This window comes from Abramis brama, assembly GCF_963993115.1.
Source record: "Abramis brama genome assembly, chromosome: 3".
Taxonomy (NCBI): Eukaryota; Metazoa; Chordata; class Actinopteri; order Cypriniformes; family Leuciscidae; genus Abramis; species Abramis brama.
In genome coordinates, this window is record NC_139965.1 from 56310186 (window position 1) to 56329611 (window position 19426).

The window sequence follows — 19426 nt, forward strand, 5'->3', positions numbered from 1 at the left end:
CATGGCTATTGTTCATATAGTCAACCTGCTGTAATGTCACGTGTCAGTGTCACTGAAAAGCAGCCAATTCAACAGTAGGCTGCATCTGTGTAAGTGCCACTGCACCCAAACATAAGAATGAAAACAGCACTTTACATGTATTTTTTTGCCACTTTTTAAAATTTCTAATGAAAACTTGCTTAACAGCTAAAATGTGTTTCAATGTTTAAATGCTTTGTTTTATCGCACATAATATGGCTACCCTTGAGAAAAATAGGTACACTTTATCATACTTTTTTTGAATGTAATGTTTGAGGACACTTAATCACATCTTATTTACAATTAAATGAAAATGTATTATAGTTTTAATTTATATTAAAATCAATTAGTTCAACCTAAGACAGGTTTTTAAGTAGGACTTAAATACATCTTTATATGTAATTTCGTAATTACTTCTGTTGAAAAGTATAGTGAATTACTATTAAATTATAGTCAATTAAAATATACTTTAATATATGTCATATATTTAAATATATTTGTAATAAAGTTGCAATTTAGTACATTCTAAATATATTAACTTTAAAGGTAACTTTTCAAAACGTGCAACAGTTCAGATTAGAATCAAGCACTTTACATGTGCTTAAGTATGTTAGTGAACACTAAATCTTTTTAAAAGCACAATAGATTCAATTTAAAAAGTTCTTTAAAGTAAAACTTTTTATTTGATATTACAAAGTGTACTTTTTAAAAGTGTACTTAAGTGTGTTAAACATTCATAAAAGTGGACTCTCTTTAAGCATACTTAAGTGGGCTTTTTTCATTAGTATTATATCATATTTTTTTAAATATACTTTTAAGATTTGAAGTGCAGATTCAAAACAATAAAGCTCTTTTTTTTTTTTCACAAGGGAAGACTTCATTCATAGGTGAAGTGAGTTTACGGTGGGACTATGTGTTTGGCTATCTGTCCTGTATAATCAGGCTGGTTTCATTTTCACCAATCAGACGTGTTTGTTATGGGATGCTAACAGATGCATTCAAGTTAGACATAATGAAATTAAACAGTTTTCAAGGGTCTCAAGATACATTTTTTAAAAGGTATTATCCCGAAAAACAACTATTTTTTACTTGACGCAGCGTCTTAAGAATGCTCATGGCGTAAGATGCTTAAAAAACAGCATGTCTGCATGTCTATGGCTGTTGCACCGGTACTTTAAAGGCGATGGATTTGAAAACACAGGTTTTCCAAGTGGGTTTCACCGTGCAAATAGTCAAACAGCGCTCTGTCAGCATGCTAATCAAAGCACAGCCGCTAAAATATTTAAACGTTGACCTGACTGACCAGTCAGTTGATGACCATTCTCACACCCATTATCTTTACATCAAAATGATCATGATTTTAGCTATGAAATATGCATATGTTTCCAAAGCGAACTCTTTCAGTCAATGTACATGCAATTATCTATAGAATAATTCTTCATATTACATAGTACGATTGTGGCCAGTTCTGTTCCAGTTCTCCAGGAGTCCAGAAATGAAAGGAGCCCACAGGCAGTGAGAGCAAAGTCTTGGAAAGCTCTGAAGGACGTACAAAACAGCAGAATGCAGAAGTGGCCTTGTGCAGTTGAAAAGAGTCAGCGGGGATCAGAAGGCCTGTGGTGCTGATGGGAATCCAATGTACTCCAGTTTGCATGCTGAGGGGGCAGTCATGATGTCAAGGATAAGATCGGCCACCAAGATCCATACCGTCAGTCGTGTGTAAACACCATATGAATGAACAAAATGTAGTCAATGTACTGTGTGTTGTGGCAGAGCAGCCCTGTCCCAGCTCTCACTCTCTTTGCTGGACCGCTGGGGAGTATAGGGCTTGTCCGGAGGTTTGAGTGTTATTCAGGTGTGTTGGCGATGGAGTTGGGGTTTGAATTCATCACTGGGTTTATGGGTGGTATGGCCTTGTGACTGAAGTACTCCACTACCTGTTTAGGCACCTCCGCTAGGACACACTTTGCCAGTGCAGCTGGTGAAGCCTGCAAAAGTTACACTTTTATTGGCCTCAGTGAGAGGGAAAAACGTTAACAATAGTTAAAAAGAGCAAATCAACCACATTCATGGTAAATTGTGTCCAAACAAAGGGATAAGGAAAGTACAAATTGCGATTTAAATTGTTTGGTGGAGAGCCAAGCAGCAGGCTGGTGAGAGTATTTACACATTTTTAATCCTCGCTTCTCTAAAACTATTGTTTTTTTTGTTTTTTTGTTTTTTTCTGGGTGTTTATATGCGTGGAGGGAACAAACCGCTCTTGTGGAGAAAACTGTGGAGCTCTAAGAGATATTTCTGCAACACTGGCATATGCTGGTTCGCCTCACTGCCTGCATCATTCACCAAAGCACCACATCATTTATGCAAGGCATCCGTTGCTCCTTTTAGTTTTCAAATCTTAAGGCCATGAAAAATATTACAATGTATTACAATTTGTCTGTGAAGGCCTTAAAATTCAGACAGACTATAATTTTATAACTATAATTTTATTGGTCACATTTTGTATTAGGTTTCTTTAACTACTATGTACTTACATACAAAAATTCTGTTCATGTTATATTGCAAAACACGACTACACTTTATTTTGAGGTGTTCTTGTTACAGTGTAATTGTACAATAAGCTACTGAGTAATATTATTATGACAACTTGTACTTACTATAGGGTTAGGCTTAGGGTTTGGTTTAATGGTTTAATCTTGACTTTATTTCTCAGAATATGCAACATTACATCTCATACTTGCACATTTAATTTCACCGGCCACTTTCTTAGGTGCACCTGTTCAACTGCTCATTAACGCAAATATCTAATCAGCCAATCACATGACAGCAACTCAATGCATTTAGGCATGTAGACATGATCAAGATGATCTGCTGAAGTTCAAACTGAGCATCAGAATGGAGAAGAAATGTGATTTAAGTGACTTTGAACGTAGCAGGGTTGTTGGTGCTAGACGGGCTGGTCTGAGTATTACAGAAAATGCTGATCTACTGGGATTTTCACGCGCAACCATCTTTAGGGTTTACAGAGAATGGTCAGAAAAAGAGACAATATCCAGTGAGCGGCAGTTCTGAGGGTGTAAATGCCTTGTTGATGCCAGAGGTCAGAGGAGAATGACCAGACCGGTTCCAGCTGATAGAACAGTCGTTACAACCAAGATCTGCAGAAGAGCATCTCTGAACGTTCAACACGTCATACCTTGAAGCAGAAGAGCATCTCTGAACGCTCAACACGTCAAACCTTGAAGCAGAAGAGCATCTCTGAACGCTCAACACGTCAAACCTTGAAGCAGAAGAGCATCTCTGAACGCTCAACACGTCAAACCTTGAAGCAGAAGAGCATCTCTGAACACTCAACACGTCAAACCTTGAAGCAGAAAGCATCTCTGAACGTTCAACACGTGAAGCAGAAGAGCATCTCTGAACGCTCAACACGTCAAACCTAGAAGCAGAAGAGCATCTCTGAACGCTCAACACGTCAAACCTTGAAGCAGAAGAGCATCTCTGAACGCTCAACACGTCAAACCTAGAAGCAGAAGAGCATCTCTGAACGCTCAACACGTCAAACCTTGAAGCAGAAGAGCATCTCTGAACGCTCAACACGTCAAACCTTGAAGCAGAAGAGCATCTCTGAACGCTCAACACGTCAAACCTTGAAGCAGAAGAGCATCTCTGAACGCTCAACACGTCAAACCTTGAAGCAGAAAGCATCTCTGAACGTTCAACACGTCAAACCTAGAAGCAGAAGAGCATCTCTGAACGCTCAACACGTCAAACCTTGAAGCAGAAGAGCATCTCTGAACGTTCAACACGTCAAACCTAGAAGCAGAAGAGCATCTCTGAACGCTCAACACGTCAAACCTTGAAGCAGAAGAGCATCTCTGAACGTTCAACACGTCAAACCTTGAAGCAGAAGAGCATCTCTGAACGCTCAACACGTCAAACCTAGAAGCAGAAGAGCATCTCTGAACGCTCAACACGTCAAACCTTGAAGCAGAAAGCATCTCTGAACGTTCAACACGTCAAACCTAGAAGCAGAAGAGCATCTCTGAACACTCAACACGTCAAACCTAGAAGCAGAAGAGCATCTCTGAACGCTCAACACGTCAAACCTTGAAGCAGAAAGCATCTCTGAACGTTCAACACGTCAAACCTAGAAGCAGAAGAGCATCTCTGAACGCTCAACACGTCAAACCTTGAAGCAGAAGAGCATCTCTGAACGCTCAACACGTCAAACCTTGAAGCAGAAAGCATCTCTGAACGTTCAACACGTCAAACCTAGAAGCAGAAGAGCATCTCTGAATGCTCAACACGTCAAACCTAGAAGCAGAAGAGCATCTCTGAACGCTCAACACGTCAAACCTTGAAGCAGAAGAGCATCTCTGAACGCTCAACACGTCAAACCTTGAAGCAGAAGAGCATCTCTGAACGCTCAACACGTCAAACCTTGAAGCAGAAGAGCATCTCTGAACGCTCAACACATCAAACCTTGAAGCAGAAGAGCATCTCTGAACGTTCAACACGTGAAGCAGAAGAGCATCTCTGAACGCTCAACACATCAAACCTTGAAGCAGAAGAGCATCTCTGAACGCTCAACACGTCAAACCTAGAAGCAGAAGAGCATCTCTGAACGCTCAACACGTCAAACCTTGAAGCAGAAGAGCATCTCTGAACGCTCAACACGTCAAACCTTGAAGCAGAAAGCATCTCTGAACGTTCAACACGTCAAACCTAGAAGCAGAAGAGCATCTCTGAACGCTCAACACGTCAAACCTAGAAGCAGAAGAGCATCTCTGAACGCTCAACACGTCAAACCTTGAAGCAGAAGAGCATCTCTGAACGCTCAACACGTCAAACCTAGAAGCAGAAGAGCATCTCTGAACGCTCAACATGTCAAACCTTGAAGCAGAAGAGCATCTCTGAACGTTCAACACGTCAAACCTTGAAGCAGAAGAGCATCTCTGAACGTTCAACACGTGAAGCAGAAGAGCATCTCTGAACGCTCAACACATCAAACCTTGAAGCAGAAGAGCATCTCTGAACGTTCAACACGTGAAGCAGAAGAGCATCTCTGAACGCTCAACACATCAAACCTTGAAGCAGAAGAGCATCTCTGAACGCTCAACACGTCAAACCTAGAAGCAGAAGAGCATCTCTGAACGCTCAACACGTCAAACCTTGAAGCAGAAGAGCATCTCTGAACGCTCAACACGTCAAACCTTGAAGCAGAAGAGCATCTCTGAACGTTCAACACGTCAAACCTAGAAGCAGAAGAGCATCTCTGAACGCTCAACACGTCAAACCTAGAAGCAGAAGAGCATCTCTGAACGCTCAACACGTCAAACCTTGAAGCAGAAGAGCATCTCTGAACGCTCAACACGTCAAACCTAGAAGCAGAAGAGCATCTCTGAACGCTCAACACGTCAAACCTTGAAGCAGAAGAGCATCTCTGAACGTTCAACACGTCAAACCTTGAAGCAGAAGAGCATCTCTGAACGTTCAACACGTGAAGCAGAAGAGCATCTCTGAACGCTCAACACATCAAACCTTGAAGCAGAAGAGCATCTCTGAACGCTCAACACGTCAAACCTAGAAGCAGAAGAGCATCTCTGAACGCTCAACACATCAAACCTTGAAGCAGAAGAGCATCTCTGAACGCTCAACACATCAAACCTTGAAGCAGAAGAGCATCTCTGAACGCTCAACACGTCAAACCTAGAAGCAGAAGAGCATCTCTGAATGCTCAACACATCAAACCTTTAAGCAGAAGAGCTACAGCAGCAGAAGACACACCGGTGTCACTCCTGTGAGATAAGAACAGGAAACTGAGGATACAATTCACACGGGAAACTGGACAACAGAAGATTAGAAATACGTTGCCTGGTCTGATGATTCTTGATTTTTTGCTGCTACATTCAGATGGTCAGGTCAGAATTTGGCTGCTGGTGCTGTAATGGTGTGGAGGAGATTTTCTTGGCACACTTTGGCCTCTTAGTACCAATAGAGCATCTTTTCAACACCTCAGCCTACATCAGTATTGTTGCAGACCAAGTCTTTATGACCAGTGTTCCCATCTTCTGATGGCTACTTCCAGCAGCATTATGTGCCATGTCACGAAGCTCAAATCATCTCAAACTAGTTTCTTGAACATGACAGTGAGTTCATTATACTAAAATGGCCTCCAAACTCACCAGATCTCAATCTAATAGAGCACCTTTGGGATGTGTTGGAATGAGAGATTCACATCATGGATTTGCAGCCGACAAATCTGCAGAAACTGTGTGATGATATCAAATAACCATGAACCAAAATCTCCCATGAGGAATGTTTCCAGCAGCTTGTTGAATCTATGCCACAAAGAATTAAAGCAGTTCTGAAGGCAAAAGAAAAAAAACCCCGGTCCTAGCATGGTGAACCTAATATAGTGGCCAGTGAGTGTACAGTATATCTCAGTGTGATTTCTTATTTTAATTATTATTATTCTTATTTAATATATTTTACTCTGAGGTGAAAACAGTCTTGATTATTTAACAAAGACTTTGAAAGGGTGAGGATTAAAATAAATGCTACTTAGCTTGATATGTTTTTGTTTTTCATTACAAACATTTAAAAATTACATTACAATTTTGTTTAGTTTTTTTGTTTAGTTTTTTTTTATTAAGAAAGATTTTTAAAATTTTAAGTTTAATTCTGTATATACTCAGATACCCTCTTTCTAAGATGCAGGATCTACAGGAGATACAGGATCTACAATAACACATGTATTTGCAAATTCCCAGTGACTGACAAAAACTGACCGTTTTAAAGTCTCTGAAGGGCACAAACTGGACGATGTCCCTCAAGACGGGTTCCCCTTTGGGTGAGCGCAGGACTCCATCATCTCCATCGAGGATCTGCATGTCCGTGAAGTCGGCGTTTCCCACTCCTACTATGATGATGGACATAGGCTGGTAGGAGGCCCGAACAATGGCCTCCCGTGTATCGGCCATATCTGTTACCACCCCGTCTGTGAGGATCAGCAGGATATGATATAGCTGGCAGAGAAAAGGGTTGTTATCAGGTATTTTGTTTCATTTGTACTATGCACTGTTATAAACATGTCTGAAGCTCATCCACTAAGCACTTAATTTCAATGAAAAATGAAAAAATGAAAATTCTGTCATTATTTACTGAGCCCCATGTTGTTCTAAACCTGTATTATGTTTTCAGTGGAACAAAAAAACAATTTTTGTGGATTTTGTGCTCCCCAAAAAGTGCAAAAAAAAATCTATCAAATTCTTCTTTTGTGTTGTAAAGAAGAAGAAAAAAACAGAGTTTGGGTTTAGAAAAACATGAGGGTGAGTAAATAAAAACTGAATTTTAATTTATAGGTGAACTGTTCCTTTAAATGCCTTGATAGTAATGAACAGAATATTAGATACATTCTAAAATAGGCAGTCACTAGGCTAAAATTGGCAATATTTACTGGCCTGAACATCCCAGGGGTCTGGCCAACATTAAACATGCAAAGTCTACAGTTTGAATGAATGGCCTGGTTTCTGAACATTGATCTCACTGAGCTCATTTACTGTAAAATGATCACTTTTGGGGAAGGGGTTATCAAGTTTAATAATAGATGAAGATCATCACAAGGACATAGTGTGTAGAAGACTGCAATGCAATAGAGCAATGCATAGGAAATTGCTAAGCTTGAGGGCAAATATTTGACCCAAAACCATTAAATGCCATGTTAAGTGACTTAATATAATTCTAAATTGATTGTAGCTGTGTTAATTACCAAAACAGCCCTCAAGATAATCAGCTAAAAGGTTTTATTTGGACCATGACTAAATCTCTAAGGTTATGTGCACAAACCAATGACAGGGGGAACAAAAGGATAGTCAGAGGCAAATTCATTAAACCACTTTAGACCTGCATTTCAGAGAAAAATCCTGTTTTTTTTATTCACATTTCACCTATAGTCCAGAAACTAAATGATTTTCACCTGCATATTTCAGCGTGAATATTTACCTTTTTTAAAAATTAACTTCTTCCTCCTTTGAAATTAATTCCTTTCATTGAAAGGAGTCTTTTCAATGCAAATTTGAAAAGGGTAGAAACCATCACTGCTATTTGCATGATGAAATTAACACTCCAATATTATTGCTAGGGACTCAAAGCCAAATACCTCATTTAGTAAGGCACAAATAATGAACTCTAATGAAATTACCCAACAAGCACAAGGATAAATTTGTTTTTTTTAATGACCATCTAATATTCAGCACAATGGCAAGTGCGTAAAGCCGGTGTGACTAAGGCCTTGTCCACACTAATATGTTTTCATTTGAAAACTCATTTTCTCTCCATTTTGGCCTTCCGTCCATGGCGTTTTCATCCTGCGAAAATTGAGCTTTTTGAAAACGCTCTCCCAGTGGATACATCTGAAAATCTTTGTGGACTGTGAAAACTGAGGTATTCGAAAACGATGACGCATGTTTAGTCATGTAACGCATATTGCACCCAGAGGGCCCTATCTTGCACCCAGCGCAATTGACTTTGTACACCGACGCATGTATCATTCCTATTTTGCACCCGCGCACAGCGGACTCTTCCCTCCACAGATGCACGTCGGTAAATTAGGAAAATAACTTGCGCTCCCGGGGGCGGTTCAGCGCAAACGTTCCCTGGTGCTATTTTGCAGGTTTAGAAAACAATTCCGCCACTGACCAAGAAAAACCTAGTCTAAAGTCAGTGCGCGTTGCGCATGTTATTCTTATGCGATTCTTATGCTATTTTAGGGCGCATGCTTGGCCATAATCAATGTAGCGTGTGCACAACGCGCATGCACTTTGCTTATCTCATCTACACACAGACGCAGCAGTTCTCATTTTTAGAAAACCATACATTATTACAAGGAAAAATATTAACACACGAGGGAAATCATTGTTGTGTCCATGAAGATGTGAAAAAATAGGCATAAATCTAGCTTACACATCTACCCAAATTATTATACGCCCGTTTAACCGGAGCTAATTTGGGTGGGTTTCTCCATCCCCATACAATTTCACTTCTCTGTGTTTTACGGCCCTGACGAGAAAGTCGGTCTCCTCGGCTGTGAACCGCTTCTGGCGTGCGTCTGGCAAATCCGCCGTTATAATAGCAATCCGCCATGGAACAAGCGCGCCTGCTCTTAAAGGGAATGTCCTTTAACCACACCTATGAATAATGAAGCTACTTCAGACCAACCCATTTTAGATTTGCGTCGGCCGCAAGAGTCATTTATCCCGCCGGTATAATAGCAACAGCGCCCAAGATCCGCCCACAAAGTTACTTGCGTTTCGCGTTTGATACTTGCGTTTCAGATCGTTAAAATAGGGCCCATAGAGAGATGTTTATACTGGTATTGTGCCAGTTATGTGCTATTCACTTTCACACTGTTGCTAAAGATAATGTTATTTTGTCCTCTCTTTATATCACAGTTCTGCGAAGATGACAAAACAATTTACTCGCAATTGCTGTCCTAAGGCAAAACATGAGAGCAGTTGCTCTCGTATAATGGTGACTGAATGCGACCTGGATGCAATGTCTGTTGGGGGAGCATCAAAATAAGTGTTAGCAGATATTAAGCAGACAGTCTCCTAATACTCTAATAACTAGTTGACATGTTGCATGCATATGCAATGAAAACAGTTGCATCTAAAATAGAGTTTTTTTTGTTTAATAAAATAGAGTTCATTTTGTTTACTGTTTAAACCCTGTCCACATCTGGTTTTATCAGAATATGGATACAGGCAGATAAATATACAGAAAATAGCTTCACCACACACCCTGTTTATTTGAAGGTGTCTGTTTTACAGTGTAATTACACATTTAAGTACTGAGTAATAATACTTAACTACATGTACTTACTATATGGTAGGGTTAGTATTAGGGTTTAGTTGCATGCAATTATGCACAATTTATAATATTTTATTTATATTAATATAGTAACTACATGCAACGTGTAACAAGGAAACTGTAAAATAAAGTGTTATCCACACCCTTAATTACTGCCCATAGAAAGCTGGTTAATGTAATTGAATTTTTAAAAGGATGTTTGTGTACATTTGAGTGATTATGGCACTAGTAATTCATCAAATAATGAAGATGCATGCATCTAGACAGATGCAGTAAAATACACTTTGACCATTTTAAACTGCCTCACTGGGGACAAAATGGTGCAGAAAATTCACTCAGAAATTGCTAATAAATTTCACAGGTATTTACGACTCGGCAAGTAATGCATTGAAGGAAACATGACATTTTGAAGCAGAGAGACTGGTATTTTCTTGTAAAACGTACTCTAGTAATCTTTGTTTTATCTACAATTTTGAAAAATCATTTTTACAATAATCTTACAGTACTTCCATGTAAATTGCCAATGGCGACACTTTCGTGGCAGTGTTTTCACCATTACCTGACTGCATGATTCCTTTAAAGATTCCAGTGTTCATTTTTATTGCATTTCACCTTCAGTGCTGTACCATAAACAGCCACTTTAAAGATACTCACAGAAGCGTCTTTGATGGGTTCTTTCCCAGCTGCCAGTTTAGCTATTCTGTTGATGATGGGAGCCACATTAGTGGGACCGTAGAGCTGGATCTTGGGCAGGCAGTTTTGGTAGGCTTCCACGACCCCCTGGATCTCTGATCAGAGAGAGAAGGGGACACGGCTATCACTTCTGTTCTGGAGGCTTATTTGTATTTCTCTCTCGGTCTCTGCGGGTTTCTGAGAGCAGTGCTGAAGTACTGGCAGCAAAAGCAACAGATTTTGAGATCAAATCAGTGGACAGACTGAGTCGGAACTCTTCATCTTTTGCAGAAATGTGAACGGACTGAAGCAAGCCCAAAATTTCCCACAGTCTTCACACATTCTCTTTGAGTGCTTAAGGAATTTTTCACTCGTAAATTAAAATTCGGTTATTATTTACTCACCCTCATGTCGTTCCAAAACCGCATGTCTTTTCTTCTTCCGTGAAACACAAAAGCAAAAATGCTGAGCAATATTATGTACGCTCTTTTCCATATTATGAAAGTAACAGGGGTCTGAGTTGTTAATGAGCATTATAAAAATATATGTGTGAGGAACAGTCTAAAATGTTCTAATCCCTGCTATCATTAAATCTGCCAACCACTCTCTGTCTGACATGAAGTTCCTGGGCATCGAGAGGATTCTACCTCATAGAAGAGGTGGAGATAGAGGTAGAAAATTATTGCAAAGGGAGGCTTTTTGGATCTTTGAACTTAAATCTTTAGGGTATGAATGAAGAACTTGAATTTTCTTGTTTTTTGTAAAATAATTATTATTATTACTATTTTTTTCTCATATTTGCTGTGTCTGTAATGCTGTATCATCCTTTGAAGCTGTATATCTGAAATATTCTGCTATATGTGTGCAAAGATGGAACTTGGACGTGATAATTGAGGTTTATCTGAGATAATTGTATTCAGCTGATTGTCCTTAATTGCTGACCTGCTTAAAAAGGGTGAACGTTGTTTGCAGTGAGCACTGAAGATAGCAATGTGCTGAAACGTTTGCTTGCTGGTGTCTATTTGTTTTTAACTCGCATGCACTTTGCACGATGCAATTTATAAAATAAAAAAAAAATGTTTTTGTAGACTTTTCCAGTCTTGAGTGGATCAGTGTGCGGTCAGCCATCCTTTTTGTTCAATCCCTGCTAGAAGAACATGGAAGCTGGTTTAGTCAACACTATCTCACGTCCAATTCGAACGAGTATGAAGTGGCTAATTCGTATGAATTCGTACAATTTGTCTAAACCCCAGTGATAGGTAGGTTTAGGGGCGGGGTCAGTGATAGGTCATTCGTACGAATTAGCCACCACGAATTGCCGTGAGATTGGGTTGGTTCAGTCCAGTCATCAGCTGGACATTAGTTGGTCCAAAAACCAGCTTAACCACCTTGAGCTGGTATGACCAACTGCATTGTTGCTGGCCCAAGATCATCTACCATGACTAGCTTAGACTAACTAGAAACCAGCTACCAGCTTCCAAACAAAGTTAGCAGCTTAAAGTTGAAGTATGTAATACATGTTAATGACACATTGCAACACAGCTAAAAGTATTCCTAATATGTGACCCTGGATCTCAAAACCAGTCTCGAGTCGCACGGGTATATTTGTGGCAATAGCCAACAATACATTGTATGGGTCAAAATTATCGATTTTTCTTTTCTGCCAAAAATCATTAGGCTATTAAGTAAAGATCATGTTCCATGAAGATATTTTGTAAATTTCCTACCGTAAATATATAAAACATTTATTTTTGTGAGTAAATGGAGCACATTCACGAACATAAATGGACAACTTTAAAGGAGATTTTCTCAATGTTTCGATTTTTTTGCACCCTCAGATTCCAGATTTTCAAATAGTTGTATCTCGGCCAAATATCATCATACAAATCATACATCAATGGAAAGCTTATTTATTCAGCTTTCAGATGATGTATAAATCTCAATTTCAAAAAAATGACCCATGTGACTGGTTTTGTGGTCCAGGGTCACATATGTACTTTTACTGAAAGTAGCCTACTTTTACCTGTTGAGACATGCCTTCACAAGCACCCATAGGAGCTGTATTTTTGATGTTAGAGTTGGGAGAGGCGCGAAAGGGGTGTTTGCAAGGTTGTACATTTTTGTAATTCCGATAGGTACCACTAGTGTTGCAGAAACTACATCCTTCACCTTTAAACTAGATTTTCCTGCAATTCCATTCACATATGCCTGTTGACAGATTTACCATGCCATGATTGGTATGGTGCATGACGCAGGTCTGATGTCAATGTCGAGTGGTCACGTCACATTGGCGTCACTATAACATTGAGATCAAACTCAGCCTTAAAGGCACGTCATATTTGAAAGGATGGTGAGAGCAGAGGGAAAGATTTTCTTGTTCCTCACACAAAGATGGCATCAGATAGATTCAGGAGAAAGTCGTACACAAGTCATATGGGACCACTTTTATGAAATGTTTAAAGTGCCTTATTGAAAAGAATGGCCATTCCTCAACATTTCTCCTTTTGTGTTTCACGGAAGAAAGAAAGTCATATAAAGTCGGAAACGTCAATGAGGGGATTTGTGACTGAACTTTTCCTATAACTGTGACAATAGCTTCAGAAACATCACATCAGGTTGTCTCTGTTCAGCTCCCATGAGATACTCACTAAAATGCAAATTGCCTGTCACTCTTACCTTCGCATTCATCATCCTCCGGGTTGAAATTGATGGCAAAGTCATGAGACACCTGTAGTTTGGAGAAGAAAAACAAACAGAAAGGTTTAGCGTGCTTTTACACACCTGGTTTCTGGTTAAAAACTGTATTTCTGCTGTTAAAAGATAGCAATAAATCATGCAGTGCTTGTTGGTCTAATTTGCATGTTTCTGAGAAGAATACTTTCTGCAACACTATAGTATATGCATGAAATGACCCGATGATGATGATGATGCTAAAACAAAATAGCATCATCCCTACAGATTTTCCATTGTAATCAACAACCACTGTAAAACCCCTCTAGTACTTAGCACAAATTTCATTGAAATTGAATTTCTTTTGTTGACAACAACATTCTGAATATAACTATTATTGTTACATTTCTTTGAAAAGGAAATAGACCTGATAGGTAGTGGACTGCAATCTGCCTGAACAAACAGACCATAAAATGAAATCCTGTGATAGTTTAGGGGAAGACTTTACAAGCTGTTATTATTCTGATTTTATATTGTTCTGTGAGAATAACCCATTTTTGCTGTAAAGGTTGGTATTTCATGAGAGAGAGAGTCTGTAAATAAAAATAAAAATGGTAATGACTTACAACTTGTGAGATAAAGGTTGCGGCCTACACTGATAATGGTAGTTACTTCCACATTTACAAATTATACACCATCTTTTTGAAAAAGAAGTGCACTTAATTGTATTGAATGTGCATTTGCAGTGTACTTCAAATTTTAAAAGTACAAGGAAATAACAAAAACTGCACTTGCAGATAATATAATATTAATGAACTAAAAGGCCATGGACTATGTTTCTTAACACAATTAAGTACACTTTTGATCATGTCAAATTAAAAACATTTTAAATCATTATGTTTTAATAACCTTTTGTCATGCTTTAAAGAAGTGCACTTATTTTGATGCGTTGACTAACAAACTAAAGAATAAGCAAAGGACTTAATTATTTAGTCTATTTCTAGAGTGTTCTTTTATATTACATTAAAGTAATTATATTTTAAATGTACAAAAATTGCGGTTACACTTTATTTTAAGGTGACGTAGTTACATTGTACTTACTTAAATAAGTACTGACTTTAACTACATGTACTTACTATAGAGTTAAGGTTAGGGTTAGTTACTTGTAATTATGCATAATTTACTGTTATTACTATAGCAACTACATCTAGTAACGTGTAAATACGTCATCTTAAAATAAAGTGTTACCAAAATTGCAACTTCATCATCATTACAAATATGTGAAATTACAAATATATTTAAATACATGACATACAAGTTTCAATAGAAATTACATCAAAGTATATTTTAGTTTACCATAAATTCTTTCAGTATTCAGCATTTTAACCAAATATACAAAAATAATTATGAAATTACAGTTTTAGATGTACTTCAGTCCTACTTAAGTGTTTTTTTTTTTACAAAAAAAACACTCTTAAGCATTTAATATCATTTCAACTATAATACATTTTTATTTAAATGCAGTTAAGTCTCCAAAATACATTATATTCAAATCACATTTAAGTATCTTTTAAAGTACATCACTTCTATAATTTTTTTTTTTTTTTTTTACTTTTAACAAGGGGTATTTGTAATTTAGTTTCTTGTAATTATGCATAATATACTGTTATTACTATAGTAAGTACATTAAACAGATATAAGGACATTTTAAAATAAACCTACCATGGTCAAGCATACTGTCTTTAAGCTCACTAATGTTTATTGTCTGCAAAGTACAGGTTTTTTTTTTTTTTTTTTTAAATATACTTTCCAGATTTGAAGTACACTATAAGTGCACAATCAATACAATTAAGTGCACTTCTTTTTCACAAGGGACCACATAATATATATATACAATATACAAAAAAAATATATTTTTACCTCATAATTAGGTGGAATTCTTGCCCCAAAGCCCAAAGCAGAGAATCGTTTGTCACTGTGATCAGATAAAAACATTCATTAGTAAAAAACAAAACAAAAAAACAGCAAATAATAAACAAGTTAAACAACACTTTCTACATATGTGCAACTCTTAGGTCCTTTCTGAAATATTTTATTCATCAAAACCCACATAATCACACACAAGGCTTAATTTTAACAAATACCTCACCAGCTTAACAAGGTTCAAATATCAATACAGCACTCGGGTGAACATGGTGAGATACTGCTATGGGCAGAGGTGTGTGTAAGATCATCGTGTTGAAGGAATGAAAGACTCCAGAGAGAGAGGGGAAGACACAGACTCAGCAGGACAGCAGATTCACACAGCTGGTCACTCCACATGACGGGTGTCATGAGGTCACAACCACAGAGCTGAGACATGAGGAACAAGATCACCTCAGACACACAGCTAGTCTTTCACTCGCTAATCAAAGCTAGATGAGGGAGCACCGTTCTGAGCTGTCACCACTCATGCTGGACAATCAATGACACCTGATTTGAATGAACCCCAGTTGAGCCAAGTCTGTGGAGTATGCAACAATTTCATACATTCTCTGGATGAAAAAAAAAAAAAAAAAAGTGAGTGCACAAAACTTTTATCCATAGCTGGCATTCATAGCAAACAGAATGCAGAATTGCAATCTCTGTATAATACCAGTCTTTAAATGCAAGATATTTAAAGTGTACGTGAAGTATACTTGCAAAAGTTCCACTTTAGCACAATCAAATATACTTAAGTACATCTTTAGTTGAACTTCAGCTCTATTTCCAGATAACTAAAGTATTTTAAGTACAAAATTAGTTGTTCCAATTTAGCAGACTTTAGGTATACCAATTGTGTATACAAAATAAAAATGTCATGGGTATTTATATTAAGTACATAAATATGTTCATTTATTTGTAGTATACTTGGCATAGAATAAATGTATTAACATTTTGGCATATTTATTTTTCACTAGGGTTTTTGTTTTCAAAGAACTAGATAATTGATTGCAGATAATATAATATTAATGAAATAAAAGGCCAGAGAGTCCACTTTCATGTATGGAAGCTTGTTTCCACCACAGAATAAAAAATAAAAAAGGTAATTGGGACTTTTTATCTCACAATTCTGACTCTTTTTTTTCTCACAATTGCGAGATATAAAGTTTTTTATATTTGATATTTATCGCATTATTTTTTATATATAGCAATTGAGTGTTATAAAGTCAGTATTGTGAGATATAAACTCGCAATTCTGATAAAAAAGTCTGAATTGCAAGCTTATTTCTCGCACTTATATCTCGCAATTCTGACATTATATCTAGCAATTCTGAGAAATAAAGTCAGAATTGCAAGATGTAAACTCGCAATTGTGAGATAAAAAGTTGCAATTATATTTAAAAAAAAATTATTCTGTGGTGGAAACAAGCTTCCATATTCATGTTTCTTAAACTTAAGTACACTTATTTTAAACGTGTTGACTAACATACTAAAGCACATTTAAAGTACTTTATACTTGATATTACATTTAAGGTTAATATATCTTAAATGTACTCAATTGCAACTTTATCATTACAAATTAGTAAATACAGATATTTTAAAAGCATGACAAGTTTCAATAAAAATTGCATTAAAGTATATTTCAGTTTTCTATAAATGCTTGTCAGTAACTTCAGCACACTTAAGCCATATTTCAAAGACAATGGAAACAATAATGTAATTACGTATAAAGATGTACTTAAGTCCTACTTAAGTGGGTTGAAAACAGCACTTAAAGTTCAACTAAGTGCATTTAATATAAATTTAAAGAATAATACATTTTCATTTAATTTCAATTAAGTGTCTGAAAACATTACATTCACATATTTCCTTAATAAGAACTCTTTTTAAAGGTACGCTAAAGTGTACTTCTTTTTCACATGGGTTCTTACAGCAGATCTCGTGAGTCTGAAGTATGTGGAGCATCAATGCAGTCTGTCTGAAGAAACCTAGAGCAGAACTCTGGACCCGTGCGTGGCTCAGCTGATTCTCCTCACATTTACATGTTTGCTTGCCTGAAGACATCATGCTGTGACGGCTTTTGAAAATGTTCCTGATCTATGAAGAGGAGTACACTAATCTCTAGCATGATGCAATCTGCATCTCCATAATCACATCATAGCTCAAGTTAATGTGAGCTATTGAGCTGTGGCTTGTTTACCATAGTGAATAAAGGAGAGATTACTGAGATACACCCATGAGAAGACAACACAGAGACGAATGTTACTGTACATCTATCCTGACTTACTAAACCCACTGAAGCCCAGCAGACAAATAAAGTTGACAAAGCCTGTGATAACTAGAGATGTTTTAAAAAAAATGGCATAAGAGTATGACTTTAAAAATAGCTTTGGGTTACACTTGATTTCATTAATTTCCAATTTATGTCCAATGAGCAAGCATGCATGCAAATTTGTGCAAATCAGATTGAAAATATGCAAAAAAGTGTATCAAATACCCAAAAAGCAGAAAATCCAGAATATGATTTCTGTGGGTCAAAGAGGCAAATTTGTTCTTCATGAGAAGAGTTGGTGTTATATTTCAAGTCCGTAGCTGAAATGGGTCACTATGGGTCATTTAATATTTTTACATTCCTGTTGCTAAGCAACCACAGCACTTATCCATCCCATAATTGAGACATAGCCGCAGAGATGATCTGCATCAGTGTTATTATAGTATTTTATTTTATTTATTTATTTATTCATTTCAGTTAATGTTTATTTTATTTCAAGAAATCAATTTTTTATAGCTTTAGTAAAAAGCAAAGTTTGCCTATACTTTTATACAGTCTCACCCGTTTAATACATTTTAAAGTCCCCCTATGGTGAAAATCAAGCTTTTAATGTTGTTTATATGTCAGTGTGGTGTTTTTAATATGCTTTAAGACAAACCATGTGCAAATTCATAAGTTAGCATCATTGCTGAGTGTTTTCTCCTAAAAAAAACTGCAGTGAATCAAAGACAGTCTCAAAAACGCGGTTTGAAATCGCTGGTGTTTCTGACGTCACAAACTACCTTGTAACCAATTACGTCAACGTGTGATCGTCAACGAGTGGATCTCTGAGCTGATGTGAGTGAGTGGAGGCGGGGATAATTTGCATAATTATAGAACCGTGCATACTAAATGAGGTAAGGGTGTAGAGTTGTCAAGCTAGTTTAAGGCACGAAAGGAAAAAAAGTTTAAATATGTAATTTTGGTGATCAAAGAGGAGTTTTAAGGGATAAAATAATTGGCTACAAGGGAACTTTAATAATATAAATATAAAAATATAAAATCCTCCAAAGCCCTCTGTGCCATATTTCAACACTCCAAATGATTTATGTTTGTGCTGTATCCATCAGCATGATTTATATGTATGATAAAATGATGCCTGACATGCTAAACACTCACACATCCGTGATCGCGAGGCAAGCTGTTCCGACAACTGTGGCTTCTTCCCTCATTGCCAACTGCTTTACAAATGAGTTAAAAAAAATAGTGCCTTCTCAGCTCCCCAAAAGCATTCAGCTTACTCATAGGCCTCTGTGAAACTGGGTCACAAGGGGTGCATCCATATTAGTCATATTCCAATATCTTATTCCAATCACTTGCATCCTTAGGCTACTCTCATTCAGCATTCTGATTTAAAACAATGGCTTCCCTCCAACTTTTTAAAGTCATGCTCAAAAGTTTACATACCTTGCAGATCCTGCAAAATGTTAATTATATAAAAAAAAAGAAAAGAGGGATCATTCAAAACGCATGTTATTTTTTTTTATTTAGTAATGTCCTGAATAAGACATTTTAAATAAAATATGTTTACATATAGTCCATAAGACAAAAATGAATAGATGAATTTATAAAAATAACCCTGTTCAAAAGTTTACATAGCCTTGATTCCTAATACTGTGTGTCATTACCTGGATGATTCACAACTGTTATGTTTGTTTTGTAATGGTTGTTCTTGAGTCCCTTGAGGGGATATAAAGATGTCCAAATTGTTCTTATTTTGTTTAAAAATCAATTTTTGACACACGTTTCCTGGAAGACAAGTTAAGTACAATTTACCTTGATCTTCAAATTCAAAAAGTTTTCACCCCCCAGCTCTTAATGCGTTCTTCCTTCTGGAGACAAAAAGCTTTTTTTTGTCTTGTGGACTATTTAAACATCTTTTATGTAAAATATCTTATTCAGGACAGTACTAAATAAAAA

At 37.0% G+C, this 19426-nt stretch overlaps 1 protein-coding gene across 1 annotated transcript in view; it reads right to left on the minus strand.

Annotated features, from left to right (window-relative positions):
* Window positions 1-822: 822 nt before the first annotated feature.
* cpne7 (copine VII) overlaps window positions 823-19426 on the minus strand; it is a 50652-nt gene continuing 32048 nt past the window's right edge. The window contains exons 12-16 of the mRNA XM_084108913.1: window positions 15154-15208; window positions 13240-13291; window positions 10546-10679; window positions 6813-7049; window positions 823-2006 (exon numbers count right to left, since the gene is read on the minus strand). Coding sequence (XP_083965039.1) covers window positions 1866-2006; window positions 6813-7049; window positions 10546-10679; window positions 13240-13291; window positions 15154-15208 — 619 coding nt within the window. The 3' untranslated portion in view covers window positions 823-1865. The remainder of the gene's footprint in view (window positions 2007-6812; window positions 7050-10545; window positions 10680-13239; window positions 13292-15153; window positions 15209-19426) is intronic.